Here is a 22033-nt window from a genome sequence, read left to right as displayed (position 1 = left end):
GGCGATCTCTCCATCAAGGAGCAGTCGGATTCTAGAAAGGTAGAATAATAAGTCTAACAAGGAAGAAATATACATAGTTAATCATTACTAATGAGCAACAACACAATGATTGTTGGTCCACGTGATATACAGACCATTGATTTGTCTTTCAGTGCTTGATCCCATGATCACATTGACCATGAGATTAATTTGTACTTAATAATTGTGCAATACATTAATGTACATGAAGGCTACATATCTTACACTTCAGTGTGATGCATTTTCAGTTTTGTTTTAATTCAATGGAATATATTATTTTCAAGTATTACATTACTTTATAGCCATATGGACAACCCCTTTTTGAAGAGGTGAGTTTGGTTAGTATGCCTCTTTACATTTACATTTACATTTAAGTCATTTAGCAGACGCTCTTATCCAGAGCGACTTACAAATTGGTGCTTTCACCTTATGACATCCAGTGGAACAGCCACTTTACAATAGTGCATCTAAATCTTTTAAGGGGGGTGAGAAGGATTACATCCTATCCTTATCATCCTCAGCCCATCTATTGTCAATGCCAGGAGGTTTGTCATTATTGATCGATAACAATAATTTTCCCACCTCTCCCACACTAACTTTACAAAATTCAAACTTGCAATGCTTTTTTTTAATGATTAGTTTTTTATGCATGAATATAATTGCTCACTGTTTCTGCCTAAGTATGCCCACTTTTCCAATGAAATAATCACAGTGCTTCAGTTTAGAGATTACACAATGAAGACAAATCCTAGCCTATAAGATGTCAAATCAAACTGAAGTAGCAATACTAGCATTAGCCTCTGTGCTGAGAAATGTAAACAAATAAGACATCATTTAAAGCTATCTAGCCTTTCCTTCAAATTACGTATATCATATGATTGCAATGATCTGTCTGCTAGCTATTTCTCTAGAATATATGCATCTGTGCTTTCTGTATATAATCACCTTACAGTAGCTATGTTCCTGGGCAGTTAACACAGACAGACTGGGGCTGATCTACATATTAGCCAGCAGGTTACTGATCAGCCTCTGTAGGTCCTGAGTGCGCATTCTTGTGGTATCCAGTACCTCCTCATGGTTGGCCTTCTCCTGGCTGTCGTAGTCTGTGACCACCTTGTTGGTGATGAGAGACAGGCCAAAGACACGAAGACCACAGTGACGAGCCACCACCACCTCAGGGACTGTACTCATACCTACAGAGCACAGAGAGGGTGAAAAAGAAGACAAGCACTAGAGTTCTGTAGAAGAAATGGACATCTATTGTAAGATTTCAGGGCATTGATAAAGCCCAATGAACCATACTAACCCACAGCATCTGCGCCTAGTTTCTGGAGAGCTCTGCACTCTGCGATGGTCTCAAAGTTGGGACCTGCCACCATGCAGTACACGCCTTGCTGGATGAAGGAAGAACAGCCCTGCTCCTCAGCAGTCTCTTTGGCCAGTATAGAAAGGTCTTTGTCATAGGCGTCCGACATGCAGGGAAAACGGACTCCAAACCTGAAGAGATACATAAAGTCCTGTGTCATATCAGAGACCCTCAATGTCAGGTAAAGGATAAAGTACAATCCAAGAAGTCCACAAGTATAATACCCATGCGCTTTACTGTAATATAATGCCAGTAATCAGGCTTCTCAGACAGCAGGAACGTGCAACATGACCCTTCCTTCCAAAGATCAAGAGACTGCTATTCTAACCAGGAGTGATGGAAGGCTCACCTTTCATCGTTGTGACCACACAGTGGGTTCTGGCCTGCAAAGCCTGGCATGTTGATGTGATCCTTGATCAGCATGATGTCACCGACTTTAAAGTTGGGGTTCAGCCCCCCAGCAGCATTAGTGACAATCAGGGTCTCCACCCCGAGCAGGAAGAACACTCGCACCGGGTATGTCACCTAGAGAGAAAGAAGAACTAGAGATAAGAGATCACATGCTCAGTACTAACATTTTTTAATAGCAAGTCTGCACTGTTTTCATTTAGTGTGTCTCCTCAGGCTACTACTCCACTATCACATATGTACAATACAACATCCATGTGTAGGTGTGTGTAGAGTGTGTGTCTTATCATGTCAGAGTGCAGATTATATTGTGTCCAAAGATTTACGATGAAAATTCAACTCACACTGTCAAAGGTTAACCCAAATTGCCTGGTATGCTACTTTTACAGAGGTTAAAAGCTAACTCAAGACACTAACTGTGTTAATCTAACATTATGGGACTTATGTTCTTCATAAAAGTACAAACTGGTGAAGTATCATTGAGTATCCTCACTACTCATTTGAAAGAATATAGTAGCTCCATTTAAAATTAAATATCATCCCATAAAACAGGTGTCAGGTTTACTATGGGATATACAAGCATTTCAATACACTTCCACAACATATATTAAAAATGTAATGAGGATATGGCTCTGGTGGGTGGAGAGAGTGGAGCTCACTGTGTCAATGTTGTAGCCTTCGTAGAAGTGGAAGCGGCCCTGCATGCAGACACACTGCTTCCCCTGCAGCTCCCCAAAGACCAGCTGACTGGCATGTCCTTGTACTGCAGTGGTGCAACAAGAAAAAAAGGTGGAGCATTTTTATAGAATTACTGAATGTAAATATTTCAGTCAGGTCCCAAGGACAGGAAGCAGCAGCCAGCATTGGGTGAAGGTCTGGTTCTGGGTCACAGTGAAAGACTGGTGTTCTTACTTCAACTTTCAAAACATCCACCTAAACATTTCTTATCTAACATTAAATTATTAAATGCATAAGTTATCAATGATCATTATAACATATATTGAGCTTTGGTCAAGTGTTCACTTAAGCATAACACTGTAAGATAGTATGTAATGTCTACAGGATGATGTAATGATGCATGTACAAACTGAAGACAGAGTGTTGCTGTACATTTTCCGGTGGGACAGTACAGGATAAGGATATTGTCTGACCTGTGCTGTTGGGGAAGCATGGGATGTCCTTGTAGGGAAACACAGTCTTGTTGTCCAGCAGGTCAGCCAGGCCGCCCAGGCCAGAGCCACAGATGATGGCTACTTTAGGCCTCTGCTCAGTGTGGGACAGCAACCAATCAGCTGTTTCTCTATAATCCTCATATTTGTAACTGAGGAAAGAAACATAGTAAGTGCATGCTATTCAGTGAAATATAATAATAATAATATATGCCATTCAGCAGAAGCTTCTATCCAAAGTGACTTACATTAATTTGTGCATATATTTTTACATATGGGTGGTCACAGGAATCGAACCCACAATCCTGACGTTAATTTAAATCATCAAAGATAATCTGTGTTTCAGCTGAGATAGGTTACTATATACCTTTCATCTGAACACAACCAATAGTAACTTTTCTTAGTTGATGAGCTCAACCTGTCAATTACAGAAGGGTGATCTTCAAAAGTATCTTAGCAACTTCTACAGCTGGTAACAACAGAATCACAGACACAACATACCCTGTAACCCCCTCTCTTGGTAGTGTGTGTGTGTGTGTGTGTGTGTGTGTGTGTGTGTGAGAGAGAGAGAGAGAGAGAGAGAGAGTTTATCTACTTGAATTAAATTGAATCGTGAGTTCAACTAAATGTAATTAACTTCTACACATTCAAACTCTACAAGCACATCGACTTCATTTGAGACACATCACTGTTGTCGGCAAACTCATCGGGTGAATGATTGATTGCAAGTCCTGTAATTTAAAAGCAGGCTTACACAGCTTTTATAAGTTACCATAAACCCAATTAGATCACTTGACTAGAGGTCACTCTAACAAACATTAGTTGCAGAAGGCAGTTTGAGTTCTGCTAGTAAAAAAATTAATATCATCCTCATATTCGATGTTAGCAATAAACCTCCAGTCACCATAAACTTTTATATCGGCAGGGCATGTTTTATGGGTTGTATAATACGCTTCATAACAAATCTGGATTTAAAACGGAAAATAGTGGTAATTCAACCTTCTGCTCGCAGTAGTAAAATGGTGGGAGCTACAAAGGCTCAGTGAGCAAGTGAAATAAGCAGCAGGATTGGATGATTCAGTGGCAGCGCAGTGCTGAGCTGTCCGTGGTGCTGCTGCGGGATCAGCGCATTCCATTCAGGATGGTCCACAGAGCCGCGCGACTGCACACTCCTACTGAACCAGGCGCACAATGAACACGCACAATGGCCACTCATTTTATTGACAGACAACGGCGAGTCCCTTTCAAATGAGCTGGCAAAAGCTAGGGCTACTTTCAATGCTTGAATTCGTTTTGCATAGAGTTTGCATGAAAAGGAAGCATGTTTCTTTAAGTGCTGCCCACGCTAACGTGTATCTACGTATGAGGATGTAGGCAGCCTAGTTACTAACAATGATAGGGAGATAAAAAGCTTAAATATTGTTAACCTTATAAACAATATATTTTCGATATGTAAATCAACTATTTGTATTGATATCTATCAAATAGAGCCACGATAATCTCTTGCCATATGTGAAAATATGCCTATTTCATGTAGCCTAATCAACCGACACATTGTTACCTACGATATGACGATTTTATTGACCTAAACTGGCATTTTGGCAGAACTTTCATGGGTTACTGTGAAAATTATTATAAGCTCTACTGTGTAGCCTATCAGGAGGACAACCGTTCACTTCGTTTTACTTCGATATAGACCAATATGTTATCTTACCTGCATTTGTTTGAGGATGACTTGTTCATTGCTGATGATAAGGTAAAGCTACAGTAGAAATGGTTTGTTCGTCAGCCACAGCGTTTAGAGACAAATGGTACTCGTAGGACAAGGTCAGTGATGGGAGGGTGGCGTGACGGAGGAGGAGTCGTTGGACTTGCGGTTCCTTTGAAAGGTCTCGTTGTTCTAATCCAATTGTCTAACAGACTGGGGCGCTCACTGACCCGCGCAATAAACCTTGAGGACTGACACTGACAGCGGGCTAGCCGTTGACAACATAGGGAACTGAAAGGATCCTATGACTAAAGCAGAACAAATAATACATAACTCTACATTAAAGCTTAACCACAAAACAATGGTTTACTGACAGTGAAGGTGCATGAAGGGGAACTTTGTCTACCTGAAACCACGCGCTCACACTGAAAATACCCACGTTAATAGTTTGGTTAACACTCAGAGCAGAGACCTCAATTAGTCAACTATGATTTGGGCTGGGGGGGGGGGGTCCCCCCCCCAAATATACATATAATCAAATATGCCCACTCTTTTGAATGTCTCCATGTGCTCTGACTCATGTGAAATGCAAAAAGTGTGGTTAGAGGTCAGGTTTTGGCCTGGTTGTGTAGGACTACATCAAGAAATATTGCAGTTTGCAGGCTACTTCAAGGTCTTTCTCGGCCCTTTTGCTGAAGTCAATCCCCTACACTGTTGTAATGTTCTAACTCAACCTGACATATGATATCTTATCAATTAATGTGGCATAGGGAGTTAGGCCTGGACTCATACTGTAATTTTTTGGTGATGCAGAATAGGCATGTGCATTTTGAGAGAAATCCCCTGGTATCAGGGTCTTCAGGACAAAATAGTCTGCTACTCTATTATTCATGATCTTTCACACGTTCTACTACCTAGTGCATACTCATGCATATGTCTACTGGGATAAAATAACTGTTAAAGAAACATTAAACATTTTTGATAGCAAACATTACAAATATGCTGGCACCACAATTTATAGATTAATACCCCAAATGTAGCATACATATTGTTTAACAAGACTTCCAAACTCTTTCACATGTAGTTTGAGTGCTCAGAAAGGAATGCATGCATAGCCTACTAATGAAGCCTAGTTAGATAAATCTAACATTTGTGATCTTGATACCCAATTAGAATTATTAACTTTGATCATATCTATTGATTTCAATTATTTACTTAATGGGCTTAACATAGGCGGCTAGATAGAAGACTGGTCACTCTAATAAGAGAGTATGGGTTGGGTTGTCTCAGAGGTACATTTGGATACATTGTTTCTGACGTTGCCTCCCCGAAACCCACCCTTTTATTCCCGCTTTGGACACGTGACCAATGATCAATGAGGACCACGTGACCAAAGAGAAGGAACCAGCACGCCCGTAGAGTCGGTGCCATGGTAACGGCTAAATGCGCTACAAACCGAAAGGAGAGAAAGAGAGGGACAACTATTGGTGACTATTCTGTAAGTTTCAAAACAAATGCCAATGCCTGGTTACTAGGAATATAAAGAACCTAGAACTGAGTATAAAATGTTTGAACTGGCTTGATAATGTAGACACATTTACTGAAGTTTATAGCTAACGTTAGCTAGTTGCTAACGTTAGTTGGTTGCTAGTATAACGTTATTGTACTGTTTGCAGATTTGAACGCCAGACGAAATATTGACAAATTTGGATGGATTCAATATACCTTCGTTACCAATAATAATAAATTACTCAGCCAAAGTAAAGACAATTCTAGTTACAGTGCTGAAGAACTGTTATCTCTGCGCACAGGCTGTAATTGATCCAAAACACGAAATAAATTACTTTTGATCACTGTTTACCACCAGACTTGCCAAGTAACATAACTTCAGCAGGGAGGAAGAGAGAGCTTTGACTATGTACAGACTCAGTGAGCATAGCCTTGCTATTGAGAAAGGCCGCCGTAGGCAGACATGGCTCTCAAGAGAAGACAGGCTATGTGCTCACTGCCCACAAAATGAGGTGGAAACTGAGCTGCACTTCCTAACCTCCTGCCCAATGTACGACCATATTAGAGAGACATATTTCCCTCAGATTACACAGATCCACAAAGAATTCGAAAACAAATCCAATTTTGAAAAACTCCCATATCTACTGGGTGAAATTCCACAGTGTGCCATCACAGCAGCAAGATTTGTGACCTGTTGCCACGAGAAAAGGGCAACCAGTGAAGAACAAACACCATTGTAAATACAACCCATATTTATGCTTATTTATTTTATCTTGTGTCCTTTAACCATTTGTACATTGTTAAAACACTATATATATATATATATATATAATATGACATTTGTAATGTCTTTACTGGTTTGAAACTTCTGTACGTGTAATGTTTACTGTTAATTTTTGTTGTTTTTCACTTTATATATTCACTTTGTATGTTGTCTACCTCACTTGCTTTGGCAATGTTAACACATGTTTCCCATGCCAATAAAGCCCTTGAATTGAATTGAGAGGCCCAACTCCGCAGGAAATCTCTCATTCAAGCAGGTTTAGTTTTTTCGCCCACAATGAATTCGTTTTTTGTATGGCGATTAACGAGAGAGTGGTGAATTTGGTCAACAAAAAATGAATGGTTTATTTGCTAAGTTATTGAGGTTTATTTGATTGAATAGAAGTTTCATAATGCTTAAGTTGTTACGAGTGTACTGATATAAGTAGGATACGAGACATCCAGGTGTTGTGCCGAAAATCTCCCATGTGCCAGAATTCTCCACCCTTCGCGTTCTTCATTGCTGCGACTTGCTTGCTTGCTAGTTGATTTCTGCTCTTCACTCCGTTGTCAGTTTAGCTTACATTTCACTGATCTAAGTAGCAGAAAGCATTTTTGGCTGCAGTTTTCGGTTTGGAGATTTGTTTCAAGTGTATGTGGCGGTTCTAGTTTATATGGCGCCCTGGGCGAACTCCCCTTCAGTGCCCGCATCCCGGGGCGCTCGTGTCCCGCCCCCGGCAACAGACGCCTCACAAGTCCTCAACTTGCAGCTTCAACCAGTCTCAACGTCAACAGTGAAGAGGCGACTCCAGGATGCTGGCCTTCTAGGTAGAGTTGCAAAGAAAACGCCATATCTCAGACTGGCCAATAAAAATAAAAGATTAAGATGGGCAAAAGAACACAGACACTGGACAGAGGAACTCTGCCTAGAAGGCCATCATCTTCACTGTTGATGTTGAGACTGGTGTTTTGCGGGTACTATTTAATGAACCTGCCAGTTGAGGACTTGTGAGAGGTCTGTTTCTCAAACTAGACACCCTTATGTACTTGTCCTCTTGCTCAGTTGTGCACCGGGGCCTCCCACTCCTCTTTCTATTCTGGTTAGGGCCAGTTTGCGCTGTTTTGTGAAGGGAGTAGTACACAGCATTGTCTGAAGAAAGGTGTTTGTTTCTGCCCATTTTGAGCCTGTAATTTAACCCACAAATGCCAATGCTCCAGATATTCAACTAGTCTAAAGAACACAGCGTTGTTTCAGAAAAAAAGGTATTTGTTTCTGGCCATTTTGAGCCTGTAATCAAACTCACAAATGCTGATGCTCCAGATACTCAACTAGTCTAAAGAAGGCCAGTTTTATTGCTGCTTTAATCACCACAACAGTTTTCAGCTGTGCTGAAAACTGTTCTAATGATCTAATGATCAATTAGCCTTTTACATTAGCCTTTTACATGATAAACTTGGATTATCTAACGCAACGTGCCATTGGAACACAGTAGTGATGGTTGCTGATAGAAACTATTACCCTCAACTGAACGACTTGATTAGTGTAGTGTTAGCTAGCTACATAGTTGTCTTTGCTGTCTTCGTATCCAAGATAATTGTGTAGTTTAGAGTGTGTAGTTTTAGAGTGATTATCTTAATTTACCGAGGTTAGCTAGCCAGCTATTTGTCGTCCTTAACGTAGGAGACACTGCTAGCTAGCCAACAGCTAGCCAACGTCTACCGAATAGAACTCAACAACCCGGTCGCATTCCGCCTCGCTCCACAGGTAGTATCACATTTTCATTTCATTTCATTACAGTACAACGGTTTGATTTGTTGATTGTAGCTAGCTACATAGCTAGCTACATAGCCGTCTCTGTATCAAAGATAATTGTGTAGTCTAGAGCGATTTTCTAGGTTAGCTAGCCAGCTATTGTCGTTCTTTTAACGCAACGTAACGTAATCAACACTGCTAGCTAGCCAGCTAGCCCCCCGAATCAACAACGCAGCCACTGCCAGCTAGCCTACAAAGTCAACAACGCAGCCACTGCCAGCTAGCCTACTTCAGCAGTACTGTATCATTTTAATCATTTTAGTCAATAAGATTCTTGCTACGTAAGCTCAACTTTCTGAACATTCGAGACGTGTAGTCCACTTGTCATTCCAATCTCCTTTGCATTAGCGTAGCCTCTTCTGTAGCCTGTCAACTATGTGTCTGTCTATCCCTGTTCTCTCCTCTCTGCACAGACCATACAAACGCTCCACACCGCGTGGCCGCGGCCACCCTAATCTGGTGGTCCCAGCGCGCACGACCCACGTGGAGTTCCAGGTCTCCGGTAGCCTCTGGAACTGCCGATCTGCGGCCAACAAGGCAGAGTTCATCTCAGCCTATGCCTCCCTCCAGTCCCTCGACTTCTTGGCACTGACGGAAACATGGATCACCACAGATAACACTGCTACTCCTACTGCTCTCTCTTCGTCCGCCCACGTGTTCTCGCACACCCCGAGAGCTTCTGGTCAGCGGGGTGGTGGCACCGGGATCCTCATCTCTCCCAAGTGGTCATTCTCTCTTTCTCCCCTTACCCATCTGTCTATCGCCTCCTTTGAATTCCATGCTGTCACAGTTACCAGCCCTTTCAAGCTTAACATCCTTATCATTTATCGCCCTCCAGGTTCCCTCGGAGAGTTCATCAATGAGCTTGATGCCTTGATAAGCTCCTTTCCTGAGGACGGCTCACCTCTCACAGTTCTGGGCGACTTTAACCTCCCCACGTCTACCTTTGACTCATTCCTCTCTGCCTCCTTCTTTCCACTCCTCTCCTCTTTTGACCTCTCCCTCTCACCTTCCCCCCCTACTCACAAGGCAGGCAATACGCCCGACCTCATCTTTACTAGATGCTGTTCTTCCACTAACCTCATTGCAACTCCCCTCCAAGTCTCCGACCACTACCTTGTATCCTTTTCCCTCTCGCTCTCATCCAACACTTCCCACACTGCCCCTACTCGGATGGTATCGCGCCGTCCCAACCTTCGCTCTCTCTCCCCCGCTACTCTCTCCTCTTCCATCCTATCATCTCTTCCCTCTGCTCAAACCTTCTCCAACCTATCTCCTGATTCTGCCTCCTCAACCCTCCTCTCCTCCCTTTCTGCATCCTTTGACTCTCTATGTCCCCTATCCTCCAGGCCGGCTCGGTCCTCCCCTCCCGCTCCGTGGCTCGACGACTCATTGCGAGCTCACAGAACAGGGCTCCGGGCAGCCGAGCGGAAATGGAGGAAAACTCGCCTCCCTGCGGACCTGGCATCCTTTCACTCCCTCCTCTCTACATTTTCCTCTTCTGTCTCTGCTGCTAAAGCCACTTTCTACCACTCTAAATTCCAAGCATCTGCCTCTAACCCTAGGAAGCTCTTTGCCACCTTCTCCTCCCTCCTGAATCCTCCTCCCCCCCTCCTCCCTCTCTGCAGATGACTTCGTCAACCATTTTGAAAAGAAGGTCGACGACATCCGATCCTCGTTTGCTAAGTCAAACGACACCGCTGGTTCTGCTCACACTGCCCTACCCTGTGCTCTGACCTCTTTCTCCCCTCTCTCTCCAGATGAAATCTCGCGTCTTGTGACGGCCGGCCGCCCAACAACCTGCCCGCTTGACCCTATCCCCTCCTCTCTTCTCCAGACCATTTCCGGAGACCTTCTCCCTTACCTCCCTTACATCAACTCATCCCTGACCGCTGGCTACGTCCCTTCCGTCTTCAAGAGAGCGAGAGTTGCACCCTTCTGAAAAAACCTACACTCGATCCCTCCGATGTCAACAACTACAGACCAGTATCCCTTCTTTCTTTTCTCTCCAAAACTCTTGAACGTGCCGTCCTTGGCCAGCTCTCCCGCTATCTCTCTCAGAATGACCTTCTTGATCCAAATCAGTCAGGTTTCAAGACTAGTCATTCAACTGAGACTGCTCTTCTCTGTATCACGGAGGCGCTCCGCACTGCTAAAGCTAACTCTCTCTCCTCTGCTCTCATCCTTCTAGACCTATCGGCTGCCTTCGATACTGTGAACCATCAGATCCTCCTCTCCACCCTCTCCGAGTTGGGCATCTCCGGCGCGGCCCACGCTTGGATTGCGTCCTACCTGACAGGTCGCTCCTACCAGGTGGCGTGGCGAGAATCCGTCTCCTCACCACGTGCTCTCACCACTGGTGTCCCCCAGGGCTCTGTTCTTCTAGGCCCCTCTCCTATTCTCGCTATACACCAAGTCACTTGGCTCTGTCATAACCTCACATGGTCTCTCCTATCATTGCTATGCAGACGACACACAATTAATCTTCTCCTTTCCCCCTTCTGATGACCAGGTGGCGAATCGCATCTCTGCATGTCTGGCAGACATATCAGTGTGGATGACGGATCACCACCTCAAGCTGAACCTCGGCAAGACGGAGCTGCTCTTCCTCCCGGGAAGGACTGCCCTTTCCATGATCTCGCCATCACGGTTGACAACTCCACTGTGTCCTCCTCCCAGAGCGCTAAGAACCTTGGCGTGATCCTGGACAACACCCTGTCGTTCTCAACTAACATCAAGGCGGTGGCCCGTTCCTGTAGGTTCATGCTCTACAACATCCGCAGAGTACGACCCTGCCTCACACAGGAAGCGGCGCAGGTCCTAATCCAGGAACTTGTCATCTCCCGTCTGGATTACTGCAACTCGCTGTTGGCTGGGCTCCCTGCCTGTGCCATTAAACCCCTACAACTCATCCAGAACGCCGCAGCCCGTCTGGTGTTCAACCTTCCCAAGTTCTCTCACGTCACCCCGCTCCTCCGCTCTCTCCACTGGCTTCCAGTTGAAGCTCGCATCCGCTACAAGACCATGGTGCTTGCCTACGGAGCTGTGAGGGGAACGGCACCTCAGTACCTCCAGGCTCTGATCAGGCCCTACACCCAAACAAGGGCACTGCGTTCATCCACCTCTGGCCTGCTCGCCTCCCTACCACTGAGGAAGTACAGTTCCCGCTCAGCCCAGTCAAAACTGTTCGCTGCTCTGGCCCCCCAATGGTGGAACAAACTCCCTCACGACGCCAGGACAGCGGAGTCAATCACCACCTTCCGGAGACACCTGAAACCCCACCTCTTTAAGGAATACCTAGGATAGGATAAAGTAATCCTTCTCACCCCCCTTAAAAGATTTAGATGCACTATTGTAAAGTGGCTGTTCCACTGGATGTCATAAGGTGAATGCACCAATTTGTAAGTCGCTCTGGATAAGAGCGTCTGCTAAATGACTTAAATGTAAATGTAAATGATAATGGGCCTCTGTACTCCTATGTACTCCTATGTAGATATTCTATTAAAAATCTGCAGTTTTTAGCTACAATAGTCATTTACAACATTAACAATGTCTACACTGTATTTCTGATCAATTTTATGTTATTTTAATGGACAAAAAATGGCTTTAAAAAAAAAACACGGACATTACTAAGTGATAAAATCATTGATATGTTTAAAGATAATGATTAAATAATTCTACCCTGAAACGTAACCATTAGCGAGTATAGTTTATGTTGCATGTATAAGGAATACTTAAAGTATTAAACACAAGTCGAATTAGGTTGGACTGGGAGAGAGAGAAATGTGTGTGTGCCTAAGAAAACACAGAAGAACAGTGGTGAGAACTATGGAGAAGGATAAAACTCACCTACTGTTTGTGTGTATGTACAGTATGTGCGTAGGATACCTACTGTTTGTGTGGAAGTATGTGCGTAGCTATAAAATGGATGTCTTTGTATAATGGACTTCAGAATGTTCTCATGAATAAACTGTACTATCTTTTTGCATAAGCTGAGTACTTGACTAATTGTTATTAAACCCATGGTCTTACAGATCTCAGGGATTGGTCAGAGCTATTGATTGTCAGTTATTATCATTGGGATTGAAAATTCTCGTGACACTAAGTGAACCCAAACTTTTGAAGGGTAGTGTATCTACTAGAATAAAGACTCTTAGTGAGTCTGTCTTGTTGATTTCTAAATAAATGAATTTGTTCATATTCAACAGGATCCGCTGTATTCTCAAATGAACTAAACAAAGAAAGATCCAACTTTGCAATGCCCACCTCCAAGGTTCAGGCATCCCATGCGGCTCTGCCAAGCCTGCCTCTGAAAATACCAGAGGGATTCAAGAGCAAAGTGGTGGCACCCAGGAATCCCAAACTAGTTAGAAGAGAGGATATGCCTAAAAAAGTGAGTACATTCATGTGGAGTGTATGTTTTCAATATACACATGACTTGCAGCTATTATTGAATATATCCTCCTACTTCATTATTCATTTATATATATAAAAATGTGTCCCTGACTTTGAAATGAGTGCAGTTCTATGTTTACTTATTGATGAACTAACTGATGGAGAGATGTTATTATGGGGGAAATTAAGCAGAATATGTGTTTGAGTTGACCTATTCTAAAAGGGGAGAATAATAACATTCCAGGAATATGTCTGTGGTCAAGGATGGACATTTTTATTTAATGATCACTCATGGATTCTGTTCATTGAATTCCCTTTCTCAATGTAGTTGACACCATCCGCTTTTGCACAAGAGATGTCTCAATCTACGGAGGAGCGTCTGGCAAATACACATGCGATGCACCCACCACGCATTCTAGAGCTGATAGACATGACTGAGACCACTCACCAGAAGGTAAAGTCTATGCAAATGCACTACAACAGGATTTCCCAACTCGCGGCATACAGGCCGAGTTTGGCCCGCGGGTGATTCTACAAGTTTTCTGATCAAAAATAAATACATTTCCAAAGTATTCCCACACATACTAGAAAGATACAGTACATGTGATTGTATACAAATGTAAGCAAGGTTTGAAATGATTATGTTTTAGTCTAATATTATATATGTTTAGGCTCAGGGGTCACGTTAATGCAGAATTGAGTTTTTCACATAGAACAAAATATATAAAACGCACAAGAAATATCTTACTGGCCTCCCGAGTGGCGCAGTGGTCTAAGGCACTGAATCGCAGTGCTAGCTGTGCCACTAGAGATTCTGGGTTTGAGTCAAGACTCTGTCGCAGCCGGCCGCAACCGGGAGACCCATGGGGCGGTGCACAATTGGCTCATTGTCATCCGGGTTAGGGGAGGGTTTGGCCGGCAGGGATGTCCTTGTCCCATCGCGCACTAGTGACTCCTGTGGCGGGCCGGGCGCAGTGCACACTGACACAGTCGCTAGGTGTACCGTGTTTCCTCTGACACATTGGTGTGGCTGGCTTCCGGGTTAAGTGGGCATTGTGTCAAGAAGCAGTGCAGTCTCTTGGTTGGGTTGTGTTTCGGAGGACGCACGGCTTACGACCTTCGGCTCTGCTGAGTCTGTACGGGAGTTGCAGCGATGAGACAAGACTGTAACTACCAATTGGGGAGAAAAAGCGGCAAAAGTAGGGGGGGGGGAATGAATATCTTGAAGCGTTTTGTAAAGGCAGATCTAAAATGCTTCTCATTGTAATTTCTGCTCGTCATCAGACCAACGTAAATTTTTTTCCACTCTGATGAGAATTCATGAACAGGCATTCTATGAGCAGATGTGTAGCTACCTTTCTCCTGTACTTTTGGTGCAAGATTAACTTTCAGCAAAACATTAGGAAATGTAGCTGGCTACATTAATTCTAAGATAAACATTAGAAATATGATGGCCATGCAACGTTTTTGCAAAAAATACCTTGCTTTTTCATTGTAAGCTCATTTACTTGTGTGGCTGCTAGCCGGATAGCATTGCACTTCTGTTATCATCTGATGAAAATGAAGATATTGTCTGTCGAATGTGTTGTACTAATATATTTTTTGTGAAGGAAAACCATAGTTGCATGCCACAATCACTCGATTGTATTTTCTGTGAAGGAAAACCATAGTTGCATGCCACGATCACTCGATTGTATTTTCTGTGAAGGAAAACGATAGTTGCATGCCACGATCACTCGATTGTATTTTCTGTGAAGGAAAACCATAGTTGCATGCCACGATCACTCGATTGAAGGAAAAAATCTTATAAAGCATCTGCTCTCTGCACCTCTCTTTCTCTCTCTCTCTCTCTCTCTCTCTTTGTCCCTTTCTACCTCCAGCGTTTTCTTGCCTCTGTAATACTAATGTTAGCTAATATAATTATTTTCCAACCAGCTTGTCCTTAAATCTGAGCCCATCTTCTGAAATTGTATACACAATTAAGTCAAATAGGATGAAGAGGGTTCAAATCAAGGCATTCTTTTTTTCACTTACAAGCTGGCCGATTGTGTGGAGTAAATTTCCACAGTTGCAGAATACAGAATGCATCATCATTATGAGATGAAGGTCATTTTGACAGAATTGATATTAAGTTTATGAACCAGGCCTGTAAGCAGCCTTCCCTTAGTCAGCATTGTCTGATGTGACCTCCTACTGTAGTAGTAGAGACCATCTAATGTAACTTAAACAATTGCAATTGTCTACAATTATTATGTGATATTATTTTGTAATATGTGAGTTACTAAAGGCACAATGTGGCTTGCTCAAAAAAAGTATGTTATTGTTCCTACCCTAAGAATCCTGTCTTTTTTACTTTTCCTCTGTGCTGTTCTCAGTTCTCTACCATTGATGTGGACCAGGCCATGTTCCAGCCATACCCCTCGGAGATTGTGTTCCAGAATTATACGCCCTCAGAGACCTATGAGATTTCACTGATTCTCCGTAACAATGACAAGGTAGGGCAGGGCGGGTTTGGGTACCAGGGAAGCGTGGAAGGTTGATGTGAGGCTGAGCGAGCAGTCATGTGGAGAGTGGGTAGTTCTGGAGATTTTCTTGATCCATCTGAATTCCCAGTGATAATTGTATGGCGTACGTTATTAGGACACAATGCCCACTGGTCATTAGTTACAACCCCATATGTGCCACACCAATATGTGATTGGATTCTCCATTAAAAAGTGCTCCACTGCAAACACTCAATAAACTGTAATTAATCAGATGAAAGGGCTGAATCATGCATGGATCTATCATTTAAATGGGCTCGATTACAGTTAGAAAATATGTCTCTCCTAAAACCCTGTCATGGTGTCAGAGATAAGTCAAGGAAATATATTGTTAGGCGTAGCCTATACATTTAATGCATAACCTACCTAGGATTTAGAAGAAATATCCAAATGTAACTGTCAGTCCATTATAAAAAGGTGTAAGTGCATGAAATCTGGAGAAGTTCTGTTTTCGACACATGAAAAGGCATAACAATCTTTTTACAACTCTACAATGATTGATATGCTTTTAACTTGCCTCTCAGTTATGATACCATTGATCAACGATGATGTTATGTCTCTTCTTTCACATGTTGATAATGCATTGTGGAAGTCACAGAGGTACAGTAATTTTACTATGTAATGCAATAGTAATTCCCAACATAATAAAATCTCTGGCCCAGCTATGTGCATTGTGCATTATTACCCTTTTTCTTATAGGCTACAGTGCATTATTACCCTTTTTCTTATAGGCTACAGTGCATTATTACCCTTTTTCTTATAGGCTACAGTGCATTATTACCATTTTTCTTATAGGCTACAGTGCATTATTACCCCTTTTCTTATAGGCTATAGTGCATTATTACCCCTTTTCTTATAGGCTACAGTGCATTATTACCCCTTTTCTTATAGGCTACAGTGCATTCACAATATTCCTCACACAATAACATACCTCTCTTTCCCCTACACTCATCCTTTCAAATACCAACTATTTCTACCGGTTTCATCCTTTCAGAACAGTGAAACTCATTAGTAACTACATTATGTGTTTTTTAATTAGGTCTTTTTTTAGTTTGAACAAAAAGCATTGTGATGAAAGGATTATATAGTGTCAACTGATTTGGTAGTCTACAACCTACATATTTTCTCCCAACCATTTATCTTTCAGGGAGATGGGGTAGACATACTGTAAAGAATATGTATATTAATTCCATAGAAAAACAACCTCTTTATTAAATTTATTCATGACCACATTGAAGCTGTAATGCATACAGTAGTTGGATTTAAAATGCAAGGAGAAAATATATGAAAGATTTAGCTTCGTAGTCAAATGTCTCACTTTCTCACTGCAGTCCCATGTTGATGGCAAATAGATAGGCCTAGAAAATGTTATTGGCAGTAGAGTCAAAGCCACAATTCCTCTTATTTATTGGCCATTTAAATCCTGAATTTCTAAATATACTATGTTGCATGCCTGTCCAAACCCCAAACTCTTTTTTTAGGATGTATTGCATTTGGCTGATTTTTATATCAAACAGAAGTTACACAAGTTAACTTTTACATTGATGCATTTGGTGACGCACTGTTTTGTTCCAGTGTTAATTTCGTCAACAATAACTATGATGAAAAATATTTGTCAACAACCTATTTTACCTCACGAAAACTAATGACGATAGCGAGACGAGATGCCATGAAAAACACAATAACTTTAGTAACAAATTCGTTTTCATTTTAGTTGACGAAAATGTGACGAGACTAGAATTCCACATGAGACTAATGGACATTCAATTAGACATTAATATTTTTTGTCCAATCATAAGCATTCATATCTTTGCAGAATATTTTATGCAATCCTCTCATTGGCAGAATTAACGGCTTTTCAGTCACACAGCTTCCGGGCAGTCACTTCAGTCACTCAGAAATATTTTGAACTGCTGCACAGCCAGCGAACCAGGACACTTTAATTGTAACTAACCTCAACTACAAACTATAATGTTTACTCTCTTACTTTCATGTTGGCTATTTTCGCTTTGATCACATCACATGCTCCATTTTCCCATGTGTGCTGTTATTCATCTGTACTGCTGCTCTTGCAGTCGGCAAATACGAGTCACTGTTATTTAGCCCCATCCCAAGGTTATGATTGGGAGAAAAGAGCTGTACGCTTAAATTGTTTAACCTGTTGCCAAGGTTTTGTAGCCTATGGTAAGTCATGGCTGGCATTGGTTACTATCTTCCACAATAGCAATGTGCCAGCTATATGAGGGGATAGTAGGCCTCGTTGGACAAGGCTATCTTAATGGAAGTTACAAGTCAATTATTTAATGGAAAAAAAATGCACTGACGAATATTTGACAAAAATGACTGTGACTAAAACTACACTAAAATTGTCCTGAGTTTAAGTCGACTGATAATAACTAAAACTAAGAAGGATGAAATGACTAAAATGTGACTGAGACTAAAACTAAATCTAAAATAGCTGCCAAAGTGAACACAGTTCTGTACCTTAGTATGGTCTGTCAAACTGCCACCAGCTGTTGAAATATATATATTTTTAAAACAAAGGAAAGGAATATAATTTCTTATGTTCTTCTTGCAGTTATTTCTCTTAAATATGTTTGTTGTCTTTGAGCTTCTTTTGGGGCTTAGGAGAGTAGGGAGTAGGGATGTTGCAAAGAAAGTGGAGAGTTAGTCATTATGTCCCTCTCTCTTCTGTGTGTGTGTGTGTGTGTGTGTGTGTGTGTGTGTGTGTGTCTTTCTGGTCTTTAGATCCCACGGCTGGTGAAGGTGGTGGAGGGAGACTCTCTGTATTTTAAAGTGGTCAGTCCAGTGGATGTGTGTAGCAAAGTGGCCCCAGGGATGGCGTCCACATTCAGTGTCCTCTTTACACCTCAGGAGAACAAGGTACTGTCAACACAAATCAAATAAAAATGATATGGCAACACACTTAACAAACAGTTGGAACACTGTAAAGTGCAATAAACTATTACTTTTTCTTTTAATGCTATGGATCAAAGCAAACAAGTGTTTCCAACTTTATTCCAACTTTATTCAATCTGTTCATGAAATTTCCTCTTTCTGATTTCAAAAGAAAACAGCTTTCTTATGTTCTGAAAATTACTGAAAGGAATGTCGGCCTAGTTAAGAAACCAGTCTCGTTCATTACCCTTGGTCTGAAGGAAAGATTTCAATGCTTCAGGTTTTCCTCTTCAGTAATGACAACACGGTGAAACATCAATGTCAAAGCTCATATTCCTTGTTAATGCGCCTCTGCACTGTAATTCCATCAGAGAGTGTGCTTTGATGAGCATGGGCATGACAGGGAATGTTTCCACCACCGCCTACTCTCACTCCATTAGCTGCCATTCTCCAGGCTCTAATATGGCCTGGTAATCTGATTTGCTCTGCTTGCACATTAATACAGAGTGTAGTTGTTAGAGAGATTCAGGGGCCTTGGCAACATAATCAGGCCTGGAGCCAACTCATCTGTATGGAGACAATAGGGAGAGATGACTGTTTGGATGACAGACCCCTGAAAAAACAACATATTTGACAAGATGTGAACATTTGGAGCAGTAGTGAACCTTTGGTTATGCATGTGTTATAGTTCCAAGACATTGTTGATCAGGACATGTCCTTCATGCACCACATGAGACAGAATCCAATAAGAAACTGATCAAAGTTGAATCTGAAGTCTACCTCTGTGCTGTCCTGTCCTTGTGAACTTCAAAAAGTAACCTCTCCTCCCCCGTCTCCCAGGACTACATCCACAGGCTCATCTGTGTGACAGAGAGGGAGAGGTTTGAGGTTCCTATCCGGGCGATTGGGGCGCGGGCCATCCTAGACTTCCCTGACCACCTGCACTTCTCTCTGTGCCCTGTGAAATGCTCCTCACAGAAGACCCTGCTGGTGCGCAACATTGGCAACTGTGAGGCCAAGTTTCAGCTAAGCACACACAGGTGAGAGATGATCTATGAAAGGAGTATGTTCTAGCCTTTAGTCTGTTCTAGCCCAAGTACTCTATGCTAAACCAACCATTTCTACCTGTCCATGCCTTTGTTCTGTCAAGACCTTTTTCAGTGGAGCCCCCTCTTGGAACTATTGGAGTTGGAGAGAGCATGCAGGTGACAGTTGACTTTCTACCCAAGACTGCAGGAGACCACAGCCAGGATCTGTTTCTTCACTACCATACAGGTGCAAGACCATAACTATAAAGCAGCAGCTACACCGCACAGGTCTGGCTAGACAAGATTCAGTATCCTTGGAGCTTTATGGTCACCATTATACAGATGGTACACATGCATCTATACTCTACAATCATCTACATCCAAAATTCCCCCCACAAAGGACAAACCATATACAATATACCCCCAGTGAATAAAACATTAGGAACACCTTCCTGATATTGAGATGCACCCTCCCCTTTTGCCCTCAGAACAGCCTCAATTAGTTGGGAAATGGACTCTACAAGGTGTCAAAAGCATTCCACAGGGATGATGGCCCATGTTGACTCCAATGCTTCCCACAGTTGTGTCAAGATGGCTGGATGTTATTTGGGTGGTGGACGTTTCTTGATAAACACGGGATACTGTTGAGCATGAAAAACCCATCAGTGTTGCAGTTCTTGACAAACCGGTGTGCCTGGCACCTACTACCATACCCTGTTCAAAGACACAAATCTTTTGTCTTGCCCATTCAACCTCTGAATGGAACACATACACAATCCATGTCTCAATTGTTTCAAGGCTTCAAAATGATTCTTTAACCTGTCTCCTCCCCTTCATCTACACTGATTGAAGTGGATTTAACAAGTGACATCAATAAGGGATCGTAGTTTTCACCTGGATTCACCTGGTCATTCTATGTCATGGAAAGAGCAGGAGTTCTTAATGTTTTGTACACTCAGTGTACATGTCTCCCCAGAGTCCCCACCGATAGACCCACTCACTTTGCATTACGCGAGCACACAAGTACTTGCTCTACACCAGTAAGGTACTTCATAGAAACAGATGCATGCACACATTCACATTACATACATTTTTTGCACAAGATAATCAACTACATCAAATGGAGTGGAACTAAAACGATGAATCTGTTTACCATACATTCACTGTGAACACAATAATAAAATATCCCCTTTGTAATGACCCTGCAGCAGGAATGGTAAAACAGTGTTAATCATTTCAGGGGCATTTATTCACAGTCTTTAATCTCTGCTCTTTCACACAGGTTGCACCTAGCGTATAGGGAAAACACCCCAATTAGCATATATCCTATTAACAGATGTATGAGTGTGGATGGCTGGGTGTGCTGGTGTTATCTGTTGCCTATAGCAGTGTCGTCAGCCCAGTTAGAATGGACAGCCCCTGGAGACACGCCTGTCTTGTTTTGTTTATGTGATTATACCAGCTAATGGTTTGAGATATTGATAGAACTCCATTGGAAACCCCAATATGTTTTCTTTTTGGAATGTAAGCAGATGTGCAATTATTTTTGGCTCAATTCAAGATCTTAAACTGTCCCACGTTTGTGATTGTGATGATGGGTAGTGCTGGCAAAGGGACCTTATAGGATTTCAAGGTGATTCCAGTGTTAAAGATTGATAAAAGTGTTTTTATGCTGTGGTGAAATCCAGATTTGATGGAGGATTTAGAGTAGACCCCTTTATCACTTAATTATTTTGACAAGCCTATGGTAGAATTGCAAGTTAATAAAAGGTGAATTTGCAATGTGATGGAGAACTATATCTGTGTGAGATACAGTAAACCAATTAAGTGCCAGAGGAGTATTTGAGTGTGTGTGTGTGCATGTTTATCTGTGTGCTTGTGTGTGTGTGTGCGTGTTTAGGTGCGTGTAAACGCATGTGTGTGTGTTTGGCTCAGGTGGTGCTTGGTGGTCTGCTGTCTCACTACATACACACACAGGTCTAGTGAAGGGCAGCAGCATTAACATTTTATAATGTGCTCTACTCTAAAAAGACCACTCACTGTAAGCCCATCAGGGTTGTATCATTTTTAATTCAGCACCTTTCCGTTTCTGTCTCCTTCTCATCTATGCATCAGATGAAGCTGCTCTGGAAGTTACCCTCTGGAACCAGTGAACGCAGCAAATCATGAGTATCTTGTCAAGTAGTACTGTACATTTTTGACCCATGAACATGTCATTTCAAACATGGTCAAATTTTTGCAGGGGTGGTTAAGCAGTGATTCTACTGTACATACAGTGTCCATCTATTCTAATCAATCCATCTATTGGTGTATTAATTTGCCCTTTAGTAGCCTTCATCTAGGACACATTTACATATTGTATATTTTATTGGATAGTAGCCGAAGCGTGACAAATTAGGTTCCTTTGCTCAAGGTTG

The 22033-nt window shown here is 42.2% G+C and overlaps 2 protein-coding genes across 2 annotated transcripts in view; one reads left to right on the top strand and one right to left on the bottom strand.

Moving 5' to 3' along the window:
- Nucleotides 1-923: 923 nt before the first annotated feature.
- On the bottom strand, nucleotides 924-4881 carry pnp6 (purine nucleoside phosphorylase 6). The gene is made up of 6 exons (XM_029634232.2): nucleotides 4676-4881; nucleotides 2944-3113; nucleotides 2452-2555; nucleotides 1734-1909; nucleotides 1325-1515; nucleotides 924-1211 (listed from the first exon to the last, which is right to left on the bottom strand). Exons 1-6 carry the CDS (start codon nucleotides 4702-4704, stop codon nucleotides 1015-1017), a joined length of 867 nt encoding a protein of 288 aa, XP_029490092.1. The 5' UTR covers nucleotides 4705-4881; the 3' UTR covers nucleotides 924-1014.
- Nucleotides 4882-6086: 1205 nt separating this feature from the next.
- The window catches only part of hydin (HYDIN axonemal central pair apparatus protein), a 71101-nt gene continuing 55154 nt past the window's right edge, over nucleotides 6087-22033 (top strand). The window contains 7 exon segments of the mRNA XM_029634230.2: nucleotides 6087-6167; nucleotides 12962-13146; nucleotides 13477-13602; nucleotides 15524-15643; nucleotides 18439-18573; nucleotides 19429-19628; nucleotides 19739-19863. Coding sequence (XP_029490090.2) covers nucleotides 13012-13146; nucleotides 13477-13602; nucleotides 15524-15643; nucleotides 18439-18573; nucleotides 19429-19628; nucleotides 19739-19863 — 841 coding nt within the window. The 5' untranslated portion in view covers nucleotides 6087-6167; nucleotides 12962-13011.

Source organism: Oncorhynchus nerka, linkage group LG25 (genome assembly GCF_034236695.1).
Source record: "Oncorhynchus nerka isolate Pitt River linkage group LG25, Oner_Uvic_2.0, whole genome shotgun sequence".
In the NCBI taxonomy this organism is placed as follows: Eukaryota; Metazoa; Chordata; class Actinopteri; order Salmoniformes; family Salmonidae; genus Oncorhynchus; species Oncorhynchus nerka.
This window is presented reverse-complemented; position numbering and strand designations above follow the sequence as displayed.